Below are 21,512 nucleotides of genomic sequence, written 5' to 3' on the forward strand. Positions count from 1 at the left end.
CTGAGTTACAGAGAGAGAGAGAGAGAGAGAGAGAGGTTTTCCATCCGCTGGTTCACTCCCCAAGTGGCCACAACAGCTGGAGCTGCACTGATCCGAAGCCAGGAGCCAGGAGCTTCTTCCGGGTCTCCCACACAGGTGCAGGGGCCCAAGGACTTGGGCCATCATCTACTGCTTTCCCAGGCCATAGTAGAGAGCTGGATCGGAAGTGGAGCAGCTGGGACTCGAACCAGCACCCATATGGGATGCCAGCACTGTAGGAGGAGGCTTTACCTGCTACGCCACAGCACTGGCCCCAGTGCAGCCCTTAGAACGTACTGCCTCAAGTGGCCAGACCAAAGCAACTCAGACCAAATGCTGTTCTGGTCTTGCCAGAAGGCAAACCTTACCTCGACTTATGTTCCTCAGTGATACAGCCACGGCCCCAGCAAGGCTCAGAATACTCAAAGGAGAACAAAAAACCCAGCACCAAACACTTAAAACACTCAGTGCCTGGCATCCAATCAAGAATTACCAGGAGTCAGTGCTGTGGCCCAGCAGGTAAAAGCCCTTGCCTGAAGCGCCGGCATCCCCTATGGGCACCGGTTCTAGTCCCAGCTGCTCCTCTTCCAATCTAGCTCCCTGTTAATGGCCTGGAGGATGGCTCAAGTCCTTGGGCCCCTGCACCCATGGTGGGAGACCCAGATGAAGCTATTGGCTCCCGGCTTTGGCCTACCCAGCCCTGGCCGTTGTGGCCATCTGGAGAGTAAACCAGCAGATGGAGAATCTCTCTCTCTCTCTCTCTCCTTTTGAAATAAACAAATAAGCTTTTGGGAAAAAAAAAAAAAAAGAATTACCAGACAGGTGCTGGCACTGTGGCATATTAGGTTAAGCCAGTCCCTATGATGCCAGCATTCCCCCCCCCTTTTTTTTTGGACAGGCAGAGTGGACAGTGAGAGAGAGAGAGAGAAAGGTCTTCCTTTGCCATTGGTTCATCCCCCAATGGCCGCTGCGGCCCACGTGCTGCAGCCGGTGCACCGCGCTGATCTGAAGCCAGGAGCCAGGTGCTTCTCCTGGTCTCCCATGCAGGTGCAGGGCCCAAGTACTTGGGCCATCCTCCTCTGCACTCCCGGGCCACAGCAGAGAGCTGGCCTGGAAGAGGGGCAACCGGGACAGAATCCAGCACCCCGACCGGGACTAGAACCCGGTGTGCCGGCGCCGCAGGCAGAGGATTAGCCTAGTGAGCTGCGGCGCCGGCCACCAGCATCCCATATGGGTGCCAGTTTGAGTCCTGGCTGCTCCACTTCCAATCCAGCTCCCTGCTAATGGACTAGGGGAAGCAGCAGAGAATCTCTTTCTCTCTCTTTCTGTAACTCTGACTTTCAAATAAATAAGTAAATCCTTGAAAACAAAACAAAACCATAAACCTAAAAAATCAGCAAGTTGGGGAATAACCTCGAGCAACCTGTGTGGCTTTTGGGGACCGAGATAGATGGGAGGGGAACAATGGATTAATATGTGAGGAAATAGGGCCAGGAAGTGCCCCTGTTTGGTGAAAGCTAAAAACCCACGTACCTAAGGAGGTCAGCAAACCCTAAACATGAGAAATATGGAGATGCCACATGAAGGCACGTCACCATCTGCCTTCATCCCTGCACAATCCCAGAGAGAGAGAGAGAGAGAGAGAGAGAGAGAGAGAGGTCTTCCCTGCACCCAGTGGTCCACACCCCAAATATCGGCAATAGCTGGGGCTGGGCCAAGCTGAAGTCAGGAGCCCAGAACTGAATCTGGACCTCCCACTGCTGCCCTCACCTGCTGCCTCCCAGGGTGTGCATCAGCAGAAAGCTGAGATTCAACCTAGGCACTTCAACAAGGGATACCAATATCCCAAGCAGTCTCCCTCCCTCTCTCTCTCTCTCTCTCTCTCTCTCTCTCTCTCTCTCTCTCAGATTTGTTTATTTGAAAGTCAGAGTTACAGGGGATGGTGCCGTGGTGCAGTGGGTGAAAAGCCCTGGCCTGCAGTGCTAGCATCCCATATGGGTACCTGTTTGAATCCCAGCTGCTCCACTTCTGATCCAGCTTCCTGCTAATGCACCTGGGAAAGCAGTGGGGGATGATCCAAGTGCTTGGGTCCCTGTACCTATGTGAGAGACCTGAAAGAAGCTCCTGGCTCCTGGCTTCAGATCGGCTCAGCCTGGGCCATTGCAGCCATTTGGGGAATGAACCAGCAGATGGAAGACCTCTCTCTCTATATATATCTACCTCTCTCTGTAACTCTGTCTTTCAAATAAATAAAATATATCTTAAAAAGAAATAAAGAAAGTCAGAGTTACAGCAACAGAGAGAGACACACAGCAAGAGATTGTGCATCTGTTGGTTTACTCCCCAGATGGCTGTTGGGTTGGGCCAGGTGAAGTCAGGAGCCAGGAACTCCATCCGGGTCTCCCACCTGGGTGCAGGGGCCCAAGGGCTTGGGCCATCTTCTACTGCTTTCCCAGGCCATAGCAGAGAGCCGGATCAGAAAAGGAGAGGCCGGGATTCCAATCGGTGCCCATGTGGGATGCTGGCACTGCAGGCAGTGGCTTTACTCACTACGCTACAGCGCCGGCCCCCTCAATGCCTTTAAAGTGCAAAAAGATAAACACTGTCAATCTAGAATTCAGCAGATATAGCTTTCAAATATGATGATGGAATAAAGGTGCTTTCAGACATTTAAAAGCTGAAAGAATTAATCACTGGTAGAGCTGCACTCTCAAGAAATGCTTTTGAAGTCCATCAAACATAAGAAAAATGATACCAGATGGAAGCGGCTGTCTCTGCAGAGGAATGGAAAGCATCAGAAATGGTAAATATGTGGGAAAACATAGAAACTAAAAAAATTTAAATACATTTTAGCAGGGCCAGTCTGTGGCATAGCAGGTAAAGCCACCACCTGCAGAGCCAGCTTCCCATATAGGCACCAGTTCAAGTCCTGGCTGCTCCACTTCTGATCCAGCTCCCTGCTAATGCACCTGGGAAAGCAGCAGAAGATGGCCCAAGTGCTTGGGTCCCTGCACCCGCGTGAGAGACCTGGATGGAGCTCCTGGCTTCTGGCTTTGTTCTGGCCCAGCCCTGGCTGTTGCAGACATTTGGGGGAGTGAACCAGCAGATGGAAGATCTTACTCTATCTCTCCCTCTCTCTCTCTGTAACTCTGCCATTCAAATAAATTTTAAAATAAAAATCTTAAAAATAGAAGAATAAGGCTGGCACCGCGGCTCAATAGGCTAATCCTCCGCCTTGCGGCGCCGACACACCGGGTTCTAGTCCTGGTCGGGGTGCTGGATTCTGTCCCGGTTGCCCCTCTTCCAGTCCAGCTCTCTGCTATGGCCTGGGAGTGCAGTGGAGGATGGCCCAAGTCCTTGGGCCCTGCATCTGCATGGGAGACCAGGAGAAGCACCTGGCTCCTGGCTTCGGATCAGCATGGTGCGCCGACTGCAGCGGTCATTGGAGGGTGAACCAACGGTAAAGGAAGACCTTTCTCTCTGTCTCTCTCTCACTATCCACTCTGCCTGTCAAAAAAAAAAAAAGAAAGAAAGAAAGAAAGAAAGAAAGAAAGAAGAAAGAAAAGAAAAGAAAAAAAGAAATTTTTATCTATTCGAAAGGCAGAGGTGTGGGCGTTAGGTGTGGTGGTTAAGATGCTGCTTGGACTGGGTTCCTGGCTCCTGGCTGTCTCCCAGTCCAGCCCCAGTTGTTACAGGCATTTGGAGAGCTCTCTGCTTGCCTTTCCCTATCTCTCTGCTTCTCAGATAAATAACAATAAAAGAAAGATAGTTGAGGGTTGAAAGCAAAGTTTAGGCATTGTGTGACAACAGCACCAAGCCCACCAAGCCTCGGGGGGTGCTTCTGCTCAGAGCTGTGATGTTGCTGGAGGAAGGCAGGCTGCAGGTTAGAGACGCATTCTGCACTCCTGAAGGAACCACGGAAACAAAATGCAAACCTAGCTTTGAAAGCCACCAAAGCGGATGCAAATGAGTCATGATCACAGGGGGCCGCCAGGGGGCGCATGGGCCACCCGCTGAGCAGACCGAGCCACTGGGTGGGCTCCCCTGGAGCCCCCGCAGGTGTCTGGGATAGAGTAAGTCCTGGCAGAAAAGCACTTCCTCTCCTGCCACCTTCTGGCAGTAAATCCAGCCTATTTTTAACTCAGGTCTCTGTTTAAGTGCTGTTTAAGTGCGGTGGCTTCTGACTCTCTGGCGGCTGCAGTCTCGCTGGCTTCACTCTCTGGGAGCCTCGGAGACTGCTCAAATGCCCCCCACCCCGACCGGCTCCTCAGCCACTTGTTCCAGGACAGGAGGCACACTCACTGCTGCGGGTGCCCACAAGCCAGGACACACGTGGCTGAGAGCACCTCTAGGGGGCGCCACTCATCCGGCGCGGGCCCTGCGGGAATCCTGGGGCGGAGCGGTGCCGGGAATGGACTCTCTGGGGGAGGGGCCTGTGAGGGCCTGGACTCTCGCTTAGTGTGCTTAGGGCCCCTGTGTGAACGCGAAGGGTTCTGCTATGCCTGTGACTTGGCCAATGAGAACAGAAACCGGTCAACCTCTATCTGCCCTTCTGATGGCGCTGCCCCTTGGTCCCCCAGCCCACGGCCGCGCAGAGCCCGGCGGTTCCAGTCAGGTCCTCCTCTCCGCCACAGTCCTCCAGAACGGCCATGGGTCAGGTAGCCAGGGTTTGTTAGCGCGGGGCCTCTGTGGGATTCACCCTCCAGGAGTGAGAGAGGTGCTCACGGCCCATGTCGGGGACCTTTCTGGTGTCCGCTGAGAATAATCCCTTTTCCCAACATCAGACCAGGTCCTGTCGGGCCCCAAGAAGCAGGCCTCGCAGAAGGGTGCCAGGATCCTCCTGCACGCCTGGGGTGCACAGTGGTGTGGAGGCCAGGGCTGGCAGGCGTGGGCATGGCCACGTGTGGTGGGGGCAGCCTCTGTTAGTCCCTCTGTCCTCCTCCCACGCTTCGCCTGTGCATCCTGTGGGTGGCGTGGGCAGGGGGCCTCTCTGTCCAGGACATGGCTGGGACTCTTTGCAGCCAGCTGCCCCCCCCCCCCACGGGGCAGAGACGGGGAGGTGGCACCGTGGGTTGTCTGTGCCTACGCCAGGTGTGAGAGCCAGAAGCCCCCGCCTCTTGCTGTGTCTGTGCCTGGACACCTGGGGGGGGGGTCCTAGTGACAGGAGCTGTGGCTTCCCAGAGGGTGTGAAGTGGCAGTGCTTGCCATGTCCCCACCCACCTGCTCCCCTCCCCCCCACCCCTGGACCTCCCCAGACTTTGGTGGCCTTGGCGCTACCCTTCCCCACAGGGGCCACTGTTTGTTTAGCTGGGCCTGCCTGCAGGTCCGCTTGGGAGGACCCGGCATCTGCCGCTGGATGCCAGCCCTCGAGTGTGTCGCTGAGTGTCCTGGTGTGGGCTCACACTTGCGTGAATGTGTTAGGCGGTGCTACGCTGCTCAGAGTGCACGGGAAAGGTGTGAGTGTGATGTCTATGAAGCAGCATGTGGCCGGGGGTGGGGGGGATTGCCATCGCCGACCGCACATGCAGCAGGTGCAGGTGGCCTGTGTGCCTGCTCCCTCCAGCTGGGGTGAGGCCCCTTGCCCTTCAGCTGTGTAAACAAACCGCCCCCCTACCCCCTCCATGCTGCCGTCCCCCCACTCCCCTCCCCAAGCCGCCAGGTTGATCGACTGCAACTGCGTGGGGTGGAGAGGTTGTGAGGGTGTGAGTGCGTGGGAACCACAGTGTGAGCCCGAGTCCGAAGCCAGCGACTCTCAGGGGCAGGCTGGGGACCCCCAGCCAGTGGAGCCCCACTCTCCCAGGTTCCAGGGCTGGCCCAGCCACCCTTTCAAGGCCAGGCTTGGCAACAGCACTGTAATTACCTGAGGTCAGAGGCTGTGGTGAGCATGGTGCTGACCCCCTGGGGGAGCAGAGACCCAGGCACACGTGGGGTCAGGGGCAGCCACACCTCCAGGCTCTGCCCTGGCCCTGGCACGTCTGAGCTGTCTCTTGTGCCAGCATCACACTTCCCTGGGCTGCTGTGCAGCGGCTGCTGCTGCCCAGCTGTGTTGCCATCAATCACTTCCTCCTGTGGGTGCCTCATCGGCACCCGCGTCCTCTCAGCCCACAGCCCCGCTTCTATCCTTTGGTCCAGTCTAGGTCCTCTCCCGGCCATGTCCCCACCACATCTTCTAGTCCACATCCCAACCGGTGGGCCCTCAGCCTAGCCCATGCCCCAGGCCCCCTGCTTGGCCAGTGGGACAGAACAGAGTGTGGGTAAAACGTGGAGGCTGGGGCCAGCATCCCATGTCAGAGCACAGGTTCAAGTCCTGGCTGCTCCACTTCCTCTCCAGCTCCCTGCTGATACACCTGCGAAGGCAGTAGATGATGGCCAAATTACTCGGGCGCCCCTGCCAGCCATGTGGGAGATCTGGACGGAGTTGCTGACTCTTGGCTTTAGCCTGACCCAGAACCAGCTGTTGTAACTGTTTGGGGAGTGACCCAGCACATGGAAGACCTCTCTCTCATACTTTGCCTTTCAAATAAATAAATCTTAAAAAAAGAAAGAAGGAAAGGAAAGAAAGGAAGAAAGGGAGGGAGGGAGAGGGAGAGAAAGAGAGAGAAAAAGACTTCCCAAGCTCTGCTCACGCACTCTCGGTACTGTGCCACCTGGTGGCCATCTTGCAGACGTGCAGGCTCCCGGGGCAGCCTGGATGGCAACACTCCAACCCCATTCCCACCCAGCTCCCCCTCCTGCGCTTGGCGGGCCGGGCTCTGAGCCTCGCTCCCCACCCCCAAATCTGGGTCCAGTACTTTGTTGCTGCTGCCATTTCACACCCTGGAGAAGACAGGAAGGGGAGGATCGGTGTGAGAGCCTCTGTGGGCAACCGAGGGCTTCCGGGTCGGCTGTGACCGTCCAGTTGCCCTTGCTGGAGGCAGATGAGACCGGCCAAGGAGGAAGAGTAGCCTGCTTGGGGTGCAGGTGCCACCCGACTGGAGCTGGCCTGGCCCGCCTGCAGCCGGCACAGCTCACTAACTTGAACTTCCCTTCCCTGCCCTCTGGGGCGGGAACACCAGGATGGACAGAATGTCCAGGCCCTGGGGCACCATGTGGCAGTCACCGCAGACTAGGTGACCCTAGGTACAGGGTGTTGTGGGGGGGAAGGGAAGGGGCGGCTCGCTCACCGTCCCCTGCTCCGGCCAGGGCCCGAGCATTCTATGCTGTTCTGTCGGTCCCCTCCATCAGTCAAGGCTGAGTCTGGGCTTTGAGTCTCCCTCCTCTGCTCCCCCCAGCCCCACCGCAAGGGCCATCTCAGCAGTGTCTCAGCCAGGACACCCTGGTGTCCCACGGCAGGGGCTGGGGACCTGGCAGGTGGGGAAATCTTTTCTCTGCTAAGGGCCGTGTGGACATTTATAACATCATTGGGGGGGCACACAAATTGATCAGTTGACACCGCAAGGCCGGACCGTATGAGTCCTGCGGGCTGCGCGTGCCCACCCCGGGGTGCTGACGCTTCTCCCCAGCTTCCCACGCTTGGGAAACTAAGGCCTTGTCCCGGGTGAGATCCCAGCAAGCCCCGGCAGCTGCTGGATGCCCCGTGCTGAGCAGTGTGTCTCCCTCTCAGTCACTGCCTGACGGCTGTTAGGAAAACAGTGCACCAACCTACAGCTCCTGCCCACAGGGGCGTCTTCCCTCCTGGGATGTCCTGGGATGAAAGAAGAGACACTGGGCGCTCTGTGGACCTGAGGTCCAGTTGTGCCTCTGCCACAGATGCCTGCGTGGCTGGGGGCCAGTCACCTGCTCTCCCCAAGCCCCAGGCGCCCCATCTGTAAAATCAGGGGTCAGCCCGGACCTGAGATCCTTTGTGTCTTCCTCCAGAGCTCCAAGTGGCATAGGTGGGAGAAGGTGGCAGGTTGTGGGCATGGGGGGGCAGGACTTGTAGGGAAACGTTCCGAGTGGTACAGCAGGTTCCGGTTGTCAGGGGACAGTGACAGACCCACCATGGCTGCCAGCCTAGCACGTGCCAGGCTGCGTGACCCTCGTCGATGGACATGGCTTCCTAGACCCTCACCGGTGCTGATAGACAGTGAGCTTGGGGCAGGCGCTGGGGCACAGGAGAGGAAGCAGCTGGCTGGGACGCGCACACCCAGCATCGGAGTGCCTGGGCGGAGTCCTGCTTCCATTGCTGGAGCTCCCTGCTGAAGCCCCCGGGAGGCAGCAGATGATGGCCCAAGGGCTTGGGTTCCTGCAACTCCTGTGGGAGACCCAGATGGAGCCCCTGACTTCTGGCTTCAGCCTGGCCAGCCCCAGCTCTTGTAGGCATTTGGGAAGTGAATCAGCAGATGAAAAATTCTCTCTCTCTCTCTCTCTCTCATTCAGCCTTTCAAATAAATAAATCTTTAAAAAAAAAATTGTGAGCCCAGGGCCAGCATTGTAGCATAGTGGGTAAAGCTGCAGCTGGCAATGCTGGCATCTCATAGGGTCACTGGTTTCAAGTCCCACCTGTGCCACTTCTGATTCAACTCCCTGCTAATGGCCTGGAAAAGCAGTGGAAGATAGCCCAAGTGCTTTGGCACCCACATGGGAAACCTGGACAAAATGCCAACCCTGGCCATTTTGGTCATGTAGGGAGTGAACCAGCAGATGGAAGATTCTCTCTCTCTCTGCCTTTTTTTAATTAAAAATTTTAAAATATTTTTATTTATTTGAGAGGTAGTTACAGAGAGAGAGACAGAAAGATCTTCCATCCACAGATTCATTCCCTAAATGGCTGCAATGACCAGAGCTGGACCAATCTGAGGCCATGAGCGAGGAGCCTCTATCAGGTCTCCCACCTGGGTGCAGGAGCCCAAGTGCCAACATCCCATATGGGTACCGGTTCAAGTCCCAGCTGCTCCACTTCCAATCCAGCTCTCTGCTATGGCCTGGGAAAGCAGTTGAAGATGGCCTCTCCTCTCTGTGTAACTCTGACTTTCAAATAAATAAATAAAAAATTTTAAAAGTGAGCCTTAAGATGGCACAGTGCGTGCTCAGTGGAGTTGGCATCTCCTGGCCCCTCCCCCCAAATGCATGGCCTTTGCATAGCCTAGATTTGTGAATGCACAAGGCACAGTCCGCAGCCACACATCATGTGTTAGTGATTTGTTATGTCATTATGTGTGTCAGTGATTTCGGCTCACACATCAACACGCACGGAGTTACTAGCTTATTTGAGGCTGGAGGCTGTGTCGTCTTTGTATCCCCAGGATCTGGGTAGAGCCTGGCACTCCCCAGTTGCTCAGCGACTGACCGCATCCATGAGCCTCAGACTGGTCCACTGGCTGCCTCCCGCTCCCACCCCTCCCGCCGCCCCATCGGGAAACCCATCCCCGCTCTCCAGAGCCCGGCTGTGAGGCGCCATCTCCTCCGCTTTATGGGTACAGGAGGGAGAGAATCCAGCGCACTGCCCGGGGCTCACGCTCACAATGCAGCTGGCTGACACAGGTGCACACAGGAGAGGCGGCCCCCGGGGACCGCCTGCACTGGTGCACAGCTCTGCAATATGAGGACGGCCCCCTCCCCGGGCTGGGTCTCTCTGCTCGGCAAGTGAGGCCCCAGGAACCTCCGCGCCCGCCGCGTCGCCGTCGCCGCTCGCTCACGCGCTGCCCACCTGTACCGCCCGACCCCGCCCAGCCCGGGCGCCTGCGCGGCCGCCTCTGCCCGCTCCCCGCGTTCCTCCCGAGCCCTCTGCTCCGCTGCGGGGTGCCGGTGCTGTCCTCCGGTGGTGCAGCGCAGCCAGCTCCTAGCCCTTTGGGCATCGAGTTTTTAAATGAATAAAATTACAAAGAGTTATAAAGGAAACCAATTATATTGAAACACAATTATCAAAGCATTTACATTTTTTGGTATAGTAATATATAGATATATGCTCCTTTATTAACACATTGAGAACACGGAAGAGCTAACAGCTATGATCATTTCAAAGTGATGTGCATCAATGATATTTTGAGATATCGTCAACAATTATTATGCAGTCAGAAAACATCTGTGATTGCTGTTGATTACAAAGTCTCGGGTACCAGGAGTACCGTGGGGGGGGGGGGGCTGCTGCCCAGTTCCACACGAAAATGCTAAATTCCAGTTACAGGCGACAGAAAATTAAAGGCCGAATTGCTTTCCTATCTAGGTTCACAACCCTCCTGGAACCCGTAGACCCCCATCAAGGACTTCTGATTACAGAGCGGAGTGGGAAGGGAAGCCGTCGGGAGCGCGCCTTTGGCCAACCCCGGGAGCTGCGCGTTCTGGGTCAGTTGTTCTCATGGGATACTGGGGCTCAGAGTCGCTAAGGGTCTCGCCCAAAGTCAGCCAGGCCGGCTTGGAAGTCCCCGCGACTGCCCACCCTGAGCGGCCTCTCTCCCAGCAGGGGAGCCTCAGGTCGGAGCGGGGCAGGGAGCTTTTGGCCCCAGAATCCCCTCCCCCTCCCCCACCTGTGGGGTTTAAGCAGCGCAAGAGAAGGCTGGTGGCTCCTGGAAATCACACACACTCCGTTATTTTTATCTCCAGTTTATTTTTTTAGACTAAGAGCAGAGTATGAAAGTCACAGCCAAAGCACTTGAAAAAGGCCCAGGAGGATGGGTGGGGACCACAGAGGGTGGGCAGGGGAGCTCCCGGGAGTTGGTTCCGGCTCAGGGCTGGAAGGGAGGGGGCGTTGTTGTCTCACGGTCTCCAAAAGTGTCGGTGCGTTGCATAGGTCCCGTCTTCACGGAAGACAAAAGGGCCAGGGGGTCCCCCGGGGGCGGGGGCGGGCCTAGCCTGGTGGGGAGGGGTCTGAAGCTGGAAGGGGGAGTCGGGAAAGGTCCGGGTTCTGAGGAGGGGGAGGGACTGTCTGTACATTATATAGAGAGATATAGAGTCTGTACATGCCTGCCTGGCACCCGCTGCCCACCCCTTGCCGTGCCTGCCCGCTGCCTGCCCCCCAGGGGGGGTCTACTTGTAAACCTGGATTCAATCCAAACCACAATCCCGGAGTGCGGGTGGGGGAGGGGGACGTGCTTATTGCTGTAAACCGGGGAAGGGGCGGCGCCGCGGCTGCCCCTCGCCCCTCTAGTCCCCTCCCCGCCGTCTGCCCCTAGAGGACAGGGAACGGGGTGCCTCCCGTGCTTCCATCTGCTCTCTCTGGGGCGCGCTCCTCTCTCTGGGGGACACAGGCCGAGGGCACCAGGGGGCGGGGAAAGGTACCAGGGAGCGGGGACTCCTGAGCCGCTGCCCGCCCTTGATGGCCCCTAAGTTTGGTACCAAACATTTCCAGAGCCACAAGGCCCTGGGGACCCGTGGCTGCCCCTGTGCCAGCTCCACCACAGTGCCCTACCTGGGGGGGAGGGGGGCAGAGAGGGCGGGCACAGATGAATGGTGCAGACCCCGCCTCTAGGCAGGCTCCCCTTGGAGAGGCCCAAGGCTCCCTGCTCCTTCCCAACCCCGCCCTGCCCCATCTCTCCCCGCTGAGCGTGGGGGCAGAGCTAGGAGGCCAAGAGTGTCATGAGGAAGAAGGCGATGCCCACGGCCAAGGGCAGGTGTTCCCGCTTGGGGCTGGTCCCGCTGATGCTCTTCTCAAGCTTGGGCACCTGGGGGTTCTCTCCCTCAAAGTCTTCTGTGGACAGATGAACAGACAGACCGGTGAGCGCGGGGCTGCGCGCCTGGGCAGGGGCACGCGGCAGCGGCAGCAGCAGTGGGCGTGACCACCCAGGGGCAGGAAGGATCGGGGTGCCCAGGAGCAAGCAAGCGAGGTGAGCAAGGCACGGGGGAGGGGGCTGCGGTTCCAGCAGTGGCCACCAGAGGGCGCTGCGCAGACTCACCCAGCACGTTGATCTTCACATTGGGGCCCATGGTGAACTGGGGGAGAGTGGGGACCGGCTTCTCCCCGGAGTGCGATGCTGCGGGGTGGGGTGGGAGTGGGGAGAGAGGAGGGGAGAGTCAGGGCCAGGATCCCCCTCCCTCTGCTACAGCTGGGGAGCAAGCCCCCCTCGCCTGTGCCCTCCACCCCCATCCCCAGGAAGCCAGGGGAGCCCCAAAGCAGGGGAGCCGAGGAAGGGGGCGCGGCCGGGAGCCGACGGTACTCACTGGAGGCGCAGCAGACGAACACCTTCATCCTCAGACACTTCCAGTGCAGGTTGTGGGTGGGCGTGGCTGGGGGCGAGACAGGGTCTGAGCCGCTGCCGCCCTCTGGTGCCCGGCGCCCTCCCTCAGCGCTCGCGCTTGTGGGCCTCCACACTGCTCCCCGGGCCGACCCTCGACGTGGGTCACCGCGGCTAGAAGCCCCTGTTCCTGACCGCTGAGGTCCTGACCCCAACATGCCCCTCACAGGAACAAGTGAGTGCGTACCCACGCTGGGCACGGTCATCAAACCCCTTTCCTGGCTTCGCGACCCCGTCGGTGCGACACCCCAGGCGGCCGTTCCTCCGCCCGCCGCTGGACCCGTACTCTGGCTGTCACTCAGACACCAGCTTTCGGGTCCCGCCCCTCGGCTGTCACTCAGGCACTAGCTTTGGGGTCCTGCCCCTGAGCTGTCACTCAGGCACTAGCTTTCTGGTCCCGCCCCTCGGCTGTCCCTCAGGCTCTAGCTTTGGGGTCCCACCCCGGAGCTGTCACTAAGGCTCTAGCTTTCGGGTCCCGCCCCCGAACTGTCACTCAGGTACTAGCTTTCTGGCCCCGCCCCTCGGCTGTCACTCAGGCACTAGCTTTCTGGCCCCGCCCCTCAGCTGTCACTCAGGCACTAGCTTTCTGGCTCCGCCCCTCGGCTGTCACTCAGACACCAGCTTTCGGGCCCCGTCCCCGGCTGTCACTCACAGATATAGTAATACTCGTGGCCGGCGTGGAATTCGTAGCCCAGCGAGAAGGCGCTGTAGCGCTGGAACTTCTCCGAGAACTTGATGGGGCTGTGGGGCGCGTGCGGTCGGTTGCACTCCCAGCGCTTGAAGCCTTGGCTGGCGTTGCAGGTGCGGTAGCCGCTGCGACTCACCATGTACAGCACGTACTGCTCTGCCCCGCCTCCGGGCCCCGGCCCCGCCCCGGGGCCCACCCCCGAGCTGTTGTAGTGAGGGCAGTAGATGTCCAGGTAATCGTTCACGTTCACCTGCACGGTGTAGCCCTCTCGCCGCAGGCTGTGGGGAAACGGAAGCCGGTCAGAGAGAAGAAACCCCAAGGCCAGCCCGCTTTCCGCGTCACCGCGCCGCAGACCTTCCCCTGGGTCCCCGGAGCGCCCGACTTTTCCTCGGAGCTTCCTCTCGTCTCAGCCCCGCTCTCGCCACCCGGGCCCTAGCGCCGCCAGGCCCCGCACTGCCCTTCCGGCCCGGTCCTCCTCGCCTCCTCGGCCTGCCCTTCTCCGGGAGGCCACCAGAGGGCAGCAGAAGCGCAGGGAAGCCCTCCGGCCTCCTAGGGGAAGGAGACGCGGGGCGGGGCAGAGGCAAGGAGAAACGTGCGCCTCGGTTGCCACAGAAACGGCGCAGGCCTCGGCGACTCCCAGACCCAGGCCCGGATTTCCTCTGTCCATCCCCCATAATTCAGCAGGGATGGCAGGGATGGAAGCGAAGGGTGGAAGTGGGAGGGATCCCTTCCGTGGGGCGCATACCTCCATCTCCTCCCTGCTGCAGTCGTGCCCCCGCAAGGCCCGCGCAACAGGACCTGCCCTCGCACACACGCACGTCGGCGGCGGCTTCATGCACATGCATGCACAAGCTCCGTGGAGCACACACACACACACGCCCGCCGCCCACTCAGGGGCGGCACACAGAGCGGAGCCAGGCTGCGTGTGCGCCCAAAGCGCAGGTCAATGTTGGTTGACTCAGGCGATTGCTTGAGTCAGGCCTCTGTGCCCTGACCCCCACTGACCTGCACTCTGTCGCCATGGACGGCCAGGCCCCCCGGCACAATCAGAGAGTACAGGGCCGCTGCCCGAAGGTCCCATGTGGCATCATGCCAGCCATTCAAAAATGTCTCTTTGTGCACCTTCCTCCTCTGCCTGGGCACCACTGCCACCCATAACGCCAGGAGTAGTGGGAACGGTGCCCAGACAAGGTGGCTCTGCCTCTGACTTCCCTGATCCTCTCTGGGACACAGGGGCAGGTGCCGGGGCTTGGTGTTCCCCACCTGCCTTGACGGCCACCTTTAAAGCGTTAGTCCTGAGCTGGAGGGCGCTACCTCTTGGTGTGGGGAAGGGAGGAATCTCTGAATGAAGAAACTTGGAGTAGTGGGCAGGGGTCTTCCCTGAATTCCTTAGGGTAGGAAAGCACACAGCTTGGCAGCGAGAGGGGAGGGTATGGATGCAGGAAGGCAGGGGTACCAGTCAAACTATCCAACCATGGGGGTCCCTAGTCCCTTGGGAGCTCACCCAGAGTGAGGGGCCTGGCTCTCCGTGCACCAGGCACCACACAGTTCCACAAACAGTGATTAGATCCATTAGGGAAATGAACTGGGGGGCCCTCTACTTGGGTTGGGGCCTTGAAGGTGGGGCCTTGAGGTCCCACCCCCACCTCACCACGTCCTGGGCTTTGCCTGTTCCGCCCTCTCCCCGAGGAGCCCAATCCAAGCTTCACAGCAAAGCAGCCAGCTGAGAGCTGGTGTCCGGGCACCCCAGTAAGAATGGGAACAGCCTCGTTGAGTCATCAGGAATGCCACCAGTCCCACTCGGTTCCCAGGGAGTGATGGGTCACCCGGCCCCTCCCTGGCCCTGGCACTCAGGTGGGCCTGGGGCACTGGGAGCAGGAAAACGGGTTAGACCAGGCCTGCCTCCCAGCCGCCACCTGGGCCTGCCTGTCCATCGTGAGCCACGGGTTCCTGGGAGGGGGCTGCCAGGCCTGGGCGGCTGCACAGTCCTGGTGGGTCTTCTGGCCTCGAACCTTGACCCTATTTCCAGCCCCACTCTGAAGGAGACCCTCCCGGCTGCACCCCACCCCCAACACACCCCATTCCAGCAGTAAGTCAGCTTCTGGGGTATTCCTACAGGTCCCTCGGCAGGGGACTGATCTTACAACAAGGGTGCTGGCCACCACAAGTGAAGAGAAGCCACCTCTTATCTATGCCCACGCTAGTGGCAGGAGGGAGCCTCCGAATGACTCGAAAAGGCGAGCAAGCAGGAGAAGGACCTGCCCAGCTGGTGTCGCGGGCCCTGGGGCAGGAAGGGCTGGGTCCCAGCGATCCCCAGCCACAACACCTGGGAGACCCAACCTGGGTGCTGGGCTTGGGCGCTTTAACTGGATCTGTCAACGTCCCTGGCCTAGCAGTAAAGAGAGGCGCCGCCAGGGCCCCGGGCGCAGCCGCCGCTAACCCCGCCTCCAGGGCCGCGCCCCCGCGGGGACTGGGCTGTGCCCGGCTGCTCTAGACGGTTCTTTATCCTCCACCTCTCCCACGGGAAGGCGAGTGTCCACACGGCTCCTCCGGAGCAGGTGCCCTCTCGCGCCGTTACTTTTGTCTCTCCCGGCTTGCAGCTCCGGGGGCGCGCCGGGGCCCCTCTGCCGCACGTCTTTAGGGCACGCCTTCCGGCATCTGGCCCTCCTCAGCCCTCCGTCCGCGGAGGGCGCAGGACCGGCGGCTAGGGGTCGGGAACGGAGCAGACCTCTCCCACAGGCCAGTTAAGGGCAGGTCAACAGCGCGCCTGACAAGCCCGCGGAGCCAGGAAGGGACCCCAAGAAGCTCCGAACTCGCCGAATCCCTGCCTCTGTCGCTCTCCCGGCCGCCTCTCGGACGCCGGCACCCAGAGTTTAGGGAGTGGAGGACCAATATAAAAGGACCCGACCCGGTTCTTCCTCCCTGTAGCGCGCGCCCCCGAGGCTGCGCGCCGCGCGTTCCAGCAGGCGAGGCCGGACCACGTGTGCACGGCGTGGGGTCCGCGCGCCCAAGCTTGGCGGGGGAGGGCAGGTGGCGGGAACGCTCGCGGGCCGGCGCGTGCACGCCAACACCCCCGCACCCCCCAGGTGTCCAGATCCTGCGGTCCCGGGTCTGGGCCAGGGGGCTTCCCCCGGCCGCGACCGAAGGGGGAGGATCAGCGCGCCCGACGCCCCCGCCCCTCCTCCCTGCGACAGCGGCGGCGGCGGCGGCGGCGAAGGTTTATTGATCTGCAGCGGCGGAGAGGAGCGAGAGACCCGCCGAAAGCGAGACGCAGAGGCCCAGCGAGAGGGGCTCGCAGCCAGAGCACAGACCCGATTCACCGAGAGGGGCAGGGCAAAGGGCGCAGCTGCGCGGGGGCAGACCGGGAACGCGGTACTTAGAAAATCGGAGGGACATAGAGGCCGGAGGATAGCGGAGGCCAGGCAGAGCCCGGGGTGGGGGGAATCAGGGACGCTGAGACCGAGGGCAGAGAGTCGGGAACTGGGAGAAAGCGGAGAGAGACCATCGGGGACATAGTAGAGCCTCAATAAATATTTGTTGAATGAATGTATGAATGAAAGAGCCCAGCAACAGACGCGTTTCATAGATAAAGAGGTAGGGAGCTGGCTAGGGAAGATGTCCCTGAGGCACAACACCCTGGCTCGGCTCTTCAGGGAAATCACGCCCTGGCCAGGGGGCCATACGCCTACCAAGGGGGGAACCCCTCAGATTCAATTTCCGGCTCAGGAGACCCCTGGACCTCACACGATCGTGCGTCCCTCCGCCGGACAGTCGCCATCCTTAGTTTCTGGGCCGGGTTGGGGGCAGGTCTCGCCTCTTCCAAAGGACTAAGCAGAGAGTCTGAGCTGGGGGGCAGAGGGCTAGGTAGCGGCTGCAGTGCCCGGCACGGCCCCCAGGTCTGTCAAAAAAGGCCGCTGCACGTGTCCCACCAGCACCCCACCACGTGACCCCCGGAGGCGGGGTCGCAGGACCCTCCCCACGTGACCCCAAGGGGCAGAGACCCTCAGCACGTGACACGAGGTGGGAGCTAGGAGCCCGGCTCACGTGACGGGGGGGAGGGGGCGCGGGAGCCTGTGGCTCGGCCCGGCCCCGCCCCCAGCTCCCCGGCCCTCTCCACTCCCGGCTCCGGAGCACGTCGCTCTCACGATTTATGGGGCCGCGGCTGCCGCAGTGAGGGAGCCGGGGAGCCCGGGCGCAGCGGCAACAAAGGCCGGGAAAGCGAGGCGGGGGCGGCGGCGGCCTGCTGGCCCGGTGCGCACCCCCCTCCTGCCTCTGCCGGCCCGGGCTCGCACAGGAGTGGAGCGGGCAAAGAAGGCTCCCGGAACCCCGGCTTCCCCGCCCCCTCCCAAGCTTTCACCTGCGCCCAGGTGTATGCGGGGGAGGGGAGCCTTATCAGCACCCCCCTCTGTCAAAACCATTCCCGCACCCACTCGGCTCCGGCTTTCCCTAAGAACGCGGGAGTGCCTCTGGGGTGGCGGGGAACCCGGGCCCCTCACCTGGGAGCTCTCCACTCCCCGTCAGACTCTAGCAGGGCCGGGGGGGGGGGGGCGCCGGCGGACATTTGAGTCAGGGAGGAGAACGAGCCAGATAGGGCAGGGGAATCAGCCCCCAGCTCCCCCCACCCCCCGAGTTCCCGGAGTCCCACTCCAGGGGGGAGGGGCCGCATCCCCACCCCCGAGGTTTCCATGGGAAGCGAGAGGGGGGCGTCGTTGGCTCATCCCCACCCCCAGTCTGACACTCCGGGCGCGAGGAGGGAGAGGGGGAGGCGCGGAGCCCCAAACAACAAAGAGCGGAGCGGCGAGCGGCAGCCCCTCCCCCGGAAGGTTGGGGGTCGCGGCCGCCCAGCCCTCCCGGTCCTCTCCCCTGAGGTCTCGCCATTTGCTCCGGAGTCGCCCTCCCCGGAGTGGGGGGAGTCAGAGGCAGCGCTATCGCCACCGCCCGGGCAGGTGTGACAGTGACCCCCGTGTCCCCAGGGGTCCCCCCCGCCAACACACAGACACACTGAGGCGGCCAGGGTGATCCTCTCGGTGGCTCGGCGGGGAGGAGAGGACAAGGGCAGCCAGGACTGAGCCGAATGAGGACCGGCCCCTCAGCCGGCACCCGACCGCCGCGCCACACACCCGAGGAAACCGCACGGCCGCTCTGACACCCGCCCTGACCGCCGCCGCGCCGGCAGCCACGCCAGCCCAGACGCGTCCCCGGCCACGCGGACACCGACCGCAGCCCCCTCCCCGACCGGCCGCCTGCTCCCACCCCCGGACGGTCGCCGACGCAGACACACAAATCACACACTCTGACACACGCACACTGACAGCGCGCACGCCCGCTCACACTCGCAGCCGTCCGCCGTCTCCAGCCCCGGTGAGGGTGTGCGTGTGTGACACGCCGGCACCCCACCTCCCCAGCCCCGCCGAGCAGCGCTACCGACAGCGCTCTCCATCGCGGCGCCCCAGCCCGGCTCGCCGCGGCCGGCTCCATCCACGCAGCTCGGGCAGCCCAGGCGTCTCGGTGCCAGGGAGGTGCGCGGCCGAGCTCCCAGTCTCGGCTCCGGACCCACTTCTGAAAGCAGGGGATCCTAACTGGAACCCCCTGGAATCCCTCTTGGACGAAAACGGGTCATCTCTGAGTCCCCGAATGCGGCGGCCTATCGCCAGCACGCCGGCACCCCTAAACCCCAGCCCAGTGCAAAGGAGTGAGGATGGGGGGCTGTGGGACAGGGACACTATTCCAGCGGCGCTGTGGCGAGAGGCCAAGATAGGGTGAGGGGTCCCCCCGACAGCTTCCCCCGCGCGGCCCGAGCGCTCCTTACGATAGCCCAGCAGCCTCGCAGACACCCCCGAGTTCACCGACGCTAGCAGTGTGCGTTCCCCTCTCCCTCGCCTCCCAGCCCCCAGCTCCGGTCTCCCAGGACCCCCACCCCGGGCTCCCCCCAGGACCTCCCCCTCTCCCTGACGCGGGAAGCGCGGGCTCCCGGGGCCCCCCGACTCACTGCTGGTTGGAGCTGTTCCAGTACACCGCATGCCGGTTGCCCAGAGCCCCCCCGGGCCCCTGGGCCAGCAGCGGCAGCAGCGGCACGGGCACGAGCAGCAGCAGCAGCAGCAGCGGAGCCGCCGCCATCCCCGGAGCCGCCGCCGCCGCCGCCCCCCGACTGAGCCCCGCGCTCCCGGCTTCTCAGCCAGCTAGCTCCCTGCTGCCGCCGCCGCCGCCGCCGCGGCCCCCAGCCTCAGGCCACGCCCACAGCCCCGTCCCTCCGCCCTCCTGGGCGCGTCCCCGAGGCCCCGCCCCTGGCGCGCTCCCGCCAGGCCCCGCCCCGCTCGGCCCGGGAGCGCGCGGCGCGTGGGAGGTGGCGCCCGTTGGGGCCCCTCGGGAATGACCGGCGCGCGCCTTGCGTCTCTGTCTAGGTTGGGTTTGCTACAGCTGGCTCTGGGCCTTGTGCTCCCCAGGCTGGAGTTCCTAGGAGAAGGTTCTGGGCGTCCAAGGCGGAGATCTGGAGCTGGCGTGAGCCGACTCCTCTGGGAGAGGGAGCAGGGGCCCACCCCTGGATGAGCAGGCTTGCCCCCTGCTTTGCCAACAGTCTGGCCCTCTGTCTGCCCCCCGCCCCTCTTCCCCTTGTGCGTGAGGAGTCAGGTGGGCACAGGAGGGTGGTGGAGAGGCCCTCAGCTGGCACCGTGGACCTGACAGCTGGCGACCCCACGATCCCGGCTGAGCCTGAGGCTTGTTTTTCCTGGAGGTGGAGTAGAGCAGCCCAGCCCCAGGAATGTGGATATGGGTGCTGGAAGGGCCGAGCACCCAGGGCCCAGGGCGCGGGAGGGGGCCAGGGGATGTTTGGCCAGAGCAAGGCAGGCACAAAGGGCTCCTCACTCTCTGGGGGGGGGACCCTCCTGGGGCAGCCAGTGGTGTCACCGGGCGTTCTCACTCCTACTCGTGCAGATGCTGCCCCTCAGGGCAGAGCACCTTGTGTTCCAGCTCTCAGCACAGCCATTGTCCTCAGAGGGACACCGAGCACCCACATCGCACACGACGTTGGGCAAAAACGCAGACACCCAGAGGCGGGGAACAGACACACACACAGACACCCCTGGCAGGCACACAGGGGTCAGGGTGCTGGCAGCCAGCTGGAGCCCGGGAGGAACACAGGCACACAGAGACAGAGACACACACGCAGACACGTGCACGCTCACACAATGCCTCGCACACACTAACCCACATGCGTGCTCATCCTAGGAACTAGAAACCCAGGAGAGACCTAAGGCATGTCCACCCCGTCTCTGCTGGCTCCGGCTAAGAGGCCCAGGCTAAGTGAGAGTGACCAGACAGAACCAGGAGAGACTGGATCCTCAGAACACATGCCAAGCACCTGTGCCCGTGCCCGTGACGCCAAGAGGCGGTTTTCCGACTGTGCTTCAGGCACCCTCTGTTGGCTGATCCTTGGCAGGGCAGGGTCCTGACCACAGTGGGCCTCAGGTGCAGGGTTGGGGGTGGGGCTGTGTGCTTGCCTGGCTGCTACCAGGGAAGGGCAGGCTGAGGCCTCTCTGGGCTCTTCTCCACCCCGGGGGATTTCTTCTCCCTCTTCTGGAGCAAGAAAATAAATTGGGCCCCTTGGGGTAGGAGTCGGGGGACTTTGCAAACAGCTCTCCCTGGCCCCTGGCTCCTCATCCCCAAGCAGAGATAGCATCCCCTGAATGATGCTACCTGCCTGCTCCAGGTGCCCCCACTGCCAGCCCCTTCCCCTCCCGGCCCTCCCTGCTCCACACAGGCGGGCTTGGCTCTGTGGGCCCCGCAGTGGACAGAGCCACTGCTCACACTCCTGGTGAGTGGGAGCCTGTGGTTTTGTCTAGGGCTTGGGATTCCCTTTTAGGAAACCCAAAGTCCTGTGTCTGGAATCTGCTTCCTGCTTAAGGACTGAGGATCCAGCTATTCCTCTTTTTTTTTTTTTTTTTTGACAGGCAGAGTTAGACAGTGAGAGAGAGAGACAGAGAGAGAGAGTTATAGACAGTGAGAGAGAGACAGAGAGAAAGGTCTTCTTTCCATTGGTTCACTCCCCAAATGGCTGCTATGGTCGGCGCTGTGCCGATCTGAAGCCAGGAGCCAGGCACTTCCTCCTGGTCTCCCATGTGGGTGCAGGGCCCAAGCACTTGGGCCCTCCTCCACTGCACTCCCGGGCCACAGCAGAGAGCTGGCCTGGAAGAGGAGCAACCGGGACTAGAACCCAGAGCCCAACCGGGACTAGAACCCAGGGTGCCGGAACCACAGGCATAGGATTAGCCAAGTGAGCCACGGCGCCGGCCACCAGCTATTCCTCTTTAGACCCGGCACCACTGGGGCTGACCTTGTGGTACAGGGGGCGAGGTCACTGCTGGAAACTCCACTTGTCAACCAGCTTCCCGCTAATGAGACTGGGAAGGCAGTGGAGGATCGCTGGAATACTTGGGCTCCTGCACCCATGTGGGGTACCCAGATGGCTTCCTGCCTTGGCTATTGCTGCCATTCAGGGAGTGAACCAGCAGTTGGAAAATTAACTCTCTCTCTCCTCTCTCCTCTCTCATGCTTTGTCTTTCAAATAAATCATTAAAAAAAAAAAAAAAAAAAGAATCCAATACTTTGCCCTCCCTAGAGTCTGGAACTCTCTCTGCAGGATTTAAGCCACTCTCTCTGTG

General features: G+C 61.3%; 1 protein-coding gene across 4 annotated transcripts; it reads right to left on the reverse strand.

Annotated features, from left to right (window-relative positions):
• Positions 1-10,523: 10,523 nt before the first annotated feature.
• On the reverse strand, positions 10,524-19,086 carry EFNA3 (ephrin A3). 4 transcript variants are annotated; one of them, XM_051858615.3, is made up of 5 exons: positions 18,845-19,084; positions 12,820-13,133; positions 12,094-12,159; positions 11,829-11,906; positions 10,524-11,623 (listed from the first exon to the last, which is right to left on the reverse strand). In XM_051858615.3, the coding sequence occupies exons 1-5, from the start codon at positions 18,970-18,972 to the stop codon at positions 11,493-11,495; spliced, it is 717 nt and encodes a 238-aa protein (XP_051714575.1). In that variant the 5' UTR covers positions 18,973-19,084; the 3' UTR covers positions 10,524-11,492. The 4 variants fall into 4 exon arrangements, with proteins under 4 accessions (XP_051714575.1, XP_051714573.2, XP_051714576.1 ...); XM_051858613.3 differs by lacking the exon at positions 18,845-19,084 and adding an exon at positions 13,210-13,363; XM_051858616.3 differs by lacking the exon at positions 11,829-11,906 and having other exon boundaries at positions 18,845-19,086.
• Positions 19,087-21,512: the final 2,426 nt, after the last annotated feature.

Source organism: Oryctolagus cuniculus, chromosome 7, assembly GCF_051225735.1.
Source record: "Oryctolagus cuniculus isolate XC-2025 breed Fujian yellow rabbit chromosome 7, ASM5122573v1, whole genome shotgun sequence".
Taxonomy (NCBI): domain Eukaryota; kingdom Metazoa; phylum Chordata; class Mammalia; order Lagomorpha; family Leporidae; genus Oryctolagus; species Oryctolagus cuniculus.

What these genes read in the sequence shown, in the direction of transcription:
- EFNA3 (XM_051858615.3), bottom strand. Translation starts at nt 18,972, where the DNA reads ATGGCGGCGGCTCCGCTGCTGCTGCTGCTGCTGCTCGTGCCCGTGCCG. An exon ending in CCACGAGTATTACTATATCT is followed by an intron (nt 12,160 to 12,819) that starts GTGAGTGACAGC and finishes TCTCGCCCCCAG; the next exon opens with CCACGCCCACCCACAACCTG. An exon ending in GTTCGTCTGCTGCGCCTCCA is followed by an intron (nt 11,907 to 12,093) that starts GTGAGTACCGTC and finishes CCCACCCCGCAG; the next exon opens with CATCGCACTCCGGGGAGAAG.